This window comes from Myotis brandtii, unplaced genomic scaffold (genome assembly GCF_000412655.1).
Source record: "Myotis brandtii unplaced genomic scaffold, ASM41265v1 scaffold454, whole genome shotgun sequence".
NCBI classification, from domain to species: domain Eukaryota; kingdom Metazoa; phylum Chordata; class Mammalia; order Chiroptera; family Vespertilionidae; genus Myotis; species Myotis brandtii.
This window is the reverse complement of record NW_005367354.1, coordinates 25,636-30,797: the sequence shown is the minus strand read 5'-3', so window position 1 is coordinate 30,797 and position 5,162 is coordinate 25,636. Positions and strand designations below refer to the sequence as shown.

The window sequence follows — 5,162 nt, the reverse complement described above, 5'->3', positions numbered from 1 at the left end:
TCTCAGCTCAGTTGGGAAGGGGCAGGGGCAGGGGCAGGGGCAGGGTCCCGTCCCAGCTCACCCAGGCAGGGTCGGGGTGTTGGGACCTGCCGAGTGCATCTTCCGCCACCTTGCTGGGGAGAAGTTCTGTGTCTCAGGGACATTCCTGGCTGCTTGTCACAACCATGTGGCCAATCCTATCCCCAGAGTCAGCAGACAGGGAATGGTCTTCTCCCCCGGGGGTGAGAAAGCTTCTGAGAGCCCCAGTAGGTGGGAGACCTGGGGAGGGCTGGGCTGGACCACTGTGGGCCAGGAGGGTTGCTAGGAGTGGCTGTGCCTCTGGGGCCAGGGCGGGGCTGGTGACGAGCTGGTTTCCAGACGGAGGGCAGGTCCTCTCCCTTCCGGAGCTGGGAGCTCCTGCTCAGCCAGAGGGAGCTGGCACTGCGTCCTGCCCGTCCCCACATGCCGTCTCGAGGGAGCCACTTCGGAGGAGAATTGGTGGCCTGTTAGACGTAGATGTGGCCTTGGCCCCTGATCTTATCACTGATCAGCTCCGGCCACCATCGCCCTACCTGTCAGGGTGAGAGTGGCTCACCATGGTCTCAGCAAAGACTTTATCAACTTGGGTGAAGTCACAGCGTCTGTGGAGAGACCCTTGTCATGTAGAAAGAGAATGAAGTCAGACTGAGGTTGAAGGGAGGCTGGAGGAGGCCTGGGTGGTCGAGCGGTCAGCACAGGACGATGAAGTGGTGCGAGGGCCGGGGGTTGGCTTGGCAGTGCGACTGAGAATGAGGGCCAAGAGCTCCGGGCAGATAGACAGGACACCCCGAAAGGAGTCGCGGGCGGGGTCCTGGGAGATGCACCAGGTGCCGCGTGATGACAGGGTCACACGCCTGACCTGCCTCCTGACGTCAGGGTGCTTGGCAGAAACTGACGGAGAAGCACAGGGTCAGACTCCCCGTGACGGTCCCACCGTCCCCACCATCCCGAGACCCTGAGGCGTCCCTGCCGGAGCCACAGGCGAAGCAGGTGTGTGGGTTTCCGATGCCCCATCATGAACTCTGTCCACAGCCACCTGGCCTGGACCCTCGGACTGTGAAATGCCCAGAGGCCAAACGTCAGAAAAGAGCTGCCCTTCGGTCCAGGGCAGGCTTCACTGTGGAAGGCAGTGCTGCGTTTAGCCCCGGACAGGCCTCTGGGAGTAAGAAGGTCTCTGTGTAAGAAGCATGGTTATTCCTGCGCTGACTTCTCTCTGCCCGCCCACCACAGGTTGGGGCCCTTGGACCCTCGAGGACTGTCCTCTCGGCCCAGAAAGTTGCTGCTGCCTCTGGACGACCTGCCGGCACCTCCTCTGCCCGGGGCATGGGCAACCGCGATGCTGCCCCCCCAGGTAAGGCACATCCAGGGAGGCCCCGGCTCAGGATCTCCTTGGACTCTCCCGGGGACTGGACTTGCCAGGGAGACATAGCCAGGCGCTGTGTCCCCCATCCCCGCCCAGCTCTCCGTGGGCTAGCACAGCCCTCTGGCTCAGTGTGCTGACGGGAAGGAGGGGCGCGGTTCCCTGGCCTGGGGAGGAGCTGAGAATGCCTCCTCTCTGAGCTGGGGGCTGCCTGCTCCGTGGTGGGAGAAGGAGGATGGGCAGAGGACAGGGGGCTGGGCCGCAGGGAGGGCTGTGTCCCCCGTTTCCTCAGCTGACAAGGCCGGAGAGTGGGAGCCGTGTGGCTGGCTCGGTGTCAGGGGACAGGGTTCCAGGATTGGCACTGCCTGTGGGAGCCCCTAGGAGCCTCAGTTTCCCCTGACGAGTGAGGGGGTCGGCGGGTCCTGCCCTCAGTGCAATGGGTGCTTGCGAGGTTGGAGGGAAGCCAGGTGACCACTTGGGAGGGATGCAGGGAGCCCGAGGCCCGAGGCCCAAGCAGTTCAGGGAGCAGCCACTCTGCTCAGGGCAGAGCACCTGGGGCTTGGGCACATCAGTGTGAAGACAACCATTGGTCAGCGCTGGTCAGCTCCTGCTGGGCATTCTGCCACTCTGCCAGGCATTGTGTGTGGCAGGGAAGTGGGAGGTGCTGAAGGCAGGAGAAAAATCTAGAAATAGAATGACGATGTGACCGATGTGATCGTGGGAACCCTGGTCCTGTTTAACGCTCTTGTTTGCTGATCTGGGGACGAGACTCACAGAAGTTCACGTATTTCCTAAAGTCACTCAGGGGACAGGAACAGGGGGCACCCGACTCCTTAGTCCTCGTTTAGGGACCTTCCACTGGGGGTGGGCGTGCTGGGTTTTCACCTTCCTGACGCTTCTCCAGGTGGTAGGTTAGGGCCCACGTGTGGCCCCGAGGTGTGTGCGGGAGGGGCTGAGCCACGGAGGTGCAGGCCGTTGGTTCAGTTTGCAAACCCCCTGAGCTCAGCTACTGCAAATAAGGATGTCTGGGGCTGTGGGGGCAGCGTCCCTGACAGAGACGCTCTTAATTAATAAAACGTGCAGTGGGATCCATGGGGCAGGCTGCTGGGCGGGAGGTTAGGAGAGAAGAGGGTCAGGGTAGGACCCTCATGAGGGGCTTGGGCCTCCCAGGGGAGGGGGCTGAGCAGGTGATGGGTCTCTGCTCTGCCACTGCAGGGGCAGGGGGGAGGGTTCAGAACCAAAGACACAGGGTAGGGGGTTACTGCGTGAGGGTGACGATTAAGGGCATGACAGCGAAGGGGTGGCCCAGTGAGAGCAGCTGGTGTGGACGTGCCAGTGGACAGAGTGGGGACCAGAGGCAGCAGGTGCAGAGGTCGGGCAGAGCGGGGCCACGGGCTTCGGGGGCGCATGGAGCCATGGCCACTGGGCTTGGGGTGGTCGGTGCCCATCTGAGGCCTGGCTCTGCGTTGGGGGGATGGGCCGCAGAGACCCCCTGGGGCAGAGTGCGGGGCAGTGCTTCCCCAGTGCTGGTCTAAGATGCCACTTTCCCGCCTTCTGCCCCAGCCAAGGCCCTGGCCCCGGTGGCCATGTACTGTGGGAGCGTCCCTCGGACCACCTCCAGGCCCCACGCACTCCCGGGTGGAAGCCGCGACCCCAGCCTGCGGGCTGATGGAGAAGGTGAAATGGGAGGACTGGCCTGGTGCCTGGGTCACACCAAGTGGCTTTCCCGTGCCTGGGGCCTTCCACCTGGCAGCTGCCCAGTCCGGCCGGGTGACGGGTGACCTCGGAGTGTGGCCTCCTCAGGAGGGAGGGGGTGGCTGTTGAGATGCCTGGGCGTGGCCTCCGGCTGCCAGCAGGTGGGGTTTTCACTGGGGTCCCTGCTGAATGTGCCCTGGTTTCAGGTGGGCTCTTTCCATTCTGTGCCTCAGGGACAGAGGTGTAGAAGGGGGATCCTCAGAGCAGGGATGTGGGATCCCGGCATGCACCTGCCTCTCCTAGAACCAGGGGGAACCCCGAGAGCCCCGGGAGTCAGGGCCTGGCGGTGTCTGGCATCCAGGCCGGTGGAGGGAAGTGCCCCGTGTCACCGTGGCAGCTGAGGCGGGTTTTCAGGACCCTCAGCTTCTCTGCTCTGCGACTTCCTGCTCCGGCTCCCAGCTGCGGGTGATTTCCTCGCGGAGCCCGGTTCCAGGGGTTTGGATGGAGAATCTGATCTGGTCACTTGTTCTCTTTCAGGCCCGCCCCTCACAGGCCTGCGGCTGGCACCCAGTGCACCTTTCCTCGGCTCTGGTGCCAGCACCAGGCCAGTGCCGGCGGCCTGGGCATCGTCTCGGTTCACATCAAGGTGCCCGGGGAAGAGCTGTGGGTGTGGCAGGTTCTGAGAGCTGGTCTGTCTGTCTGTCTGTCTGCCCGCCTGCCCCCCAAGGTCTAGGCCCCTTCAGGCCCTGTTCACACACTTCCCTTCCTGAAGGTTTTCCTCCCCCTCCATGCACCAGGCACCCTGCTGCCCGCTCCACGGCGCGTCTCACATCTTACCCTGTAATGAACCCACTTAGGAACAGATCTTATTTCTCTCGCAGACTGAACGCCCTTCAGCGGTAAAGACTGTGGTTCGCGCAGTGGAATGTAAATTAGATGCAATTCTCCACTGCGTTTTATTCCTCACAAACTGTCAAAGGGCTCTGTCGGACGGAATCTTAAACTGGGGTAATACGCACTCGAAGACCCTAAAGAGAAAGAACACTCGGCGTGTGTGTGTGTGTGTGTGTGTGTGTGTGTGTGTGTGTGTGACTAGGCAACAATTCTGTTTGGGAACAATAGTGTGAAGATGTTTTACTACCTAAGAAAGAAAAAGATTCAGAAGATTTTAAAATCTCAGAGAGGTGCTGCTCTAGCTTGACTATGTGTTTTCATGGTCCTGCCATAAATTGCAGTCAAATAATTTGCTCTAAGGTAACACATTAAGAAAGAACCTCTGTTAAAAAACAAACAGCAACAACAACACCGAGCAGGCCTCACACGCTCGTCTCCCACGCCTGCCAGTGCTTGGCAGGGGCTGGACGCTCGAGCATTTGCTGAAGGAGTGATTGGATGCACCGTGCCTGCCTGGGGGCACGATCGGCTCTGATTCGCCTGCGTCTCTTTCCTGCCGGTGCGGTGTGTCGGGTGCTCGGTAACCTGGGAGCTGGTCGGATGCCAGAGATTGGTGGCGGGTCCCTGGGCAGGAGGCCTCCCGCCTGTGCTGTGATAGGGCTGCATATCGAGTCCCCTCTCGCCCTCTGGCCGCCTCGCGACTCAGGCCTTTGCAGGTTCCCTGCTCTCTAGATGCCGCTGAACGAATGAATCAACCCAAGGGGTTGGGGTGGGGGGGCGAGCAGGGAAGGACTGGATTCACGGGCAGACGGCTGACTGTCCCAGGGAAGCGGTGCCTGGTGCTGCCTTGAGCTCTGTGTACCAAGCCACTCGTGCCTCTGTCTCCCCAGCTTCCCTCCAGCCAACGCCCAGCGTCCTGCTGGAGAAGCCCTCGCAGCTCTCGAGTGGACATGGGGACCCTGGCAGCTTCATGCTGGACGCTCCCCTGAAGGGCTGGCAGGCCAGGAATGGCCACCCCGGGAACCTCGGGGCCCTGTCCCAGGGGCCCCACCCTCTGGTGCCCCTCCCTTCGCTGGAGTCAGAGGCCAGCAGTGTGGCCCGGGACACCACCCAGATCAAGGACAAGCTCAAGAAAAGGAGGCTCTCCGAGGGCTTGGCAGCATCTTCCCAAGGTGAGCCTGGGACCCTGCCCCCA

At 61.9% G+C, this 5,162-nt stretch overlaps 1 protein-coding gene across 1 annotated transcript in view; it reads left to right on the top strand.

Moving 5' to 3' along the window:
• FAM179A (family with sequence similarity 179, member A) overlaps nucleotides 1-5,162 on the top strand; it is a gene marked incomplete at its 3' end in the record, with an annotated part of 41,379 nt that overhangs the window by 13,159 nt on the left and 23,058 nt on the right. The window contains exons 3-4 of the mRNA XM_014546608.1: nucleotides 1,249-1,369; nucleotides 4,858-5,139. Coding sequence (XP_014402094.1) covers nucleotides 1,342-1,369; nucleotides 4,858-5,139 — 310 coding nt within the window. The remainder of the gene's footprint in view (nucleotides 1-1,248; nucleotides 1,370-4,857; nucleotides 5,140-5,162) is intronic.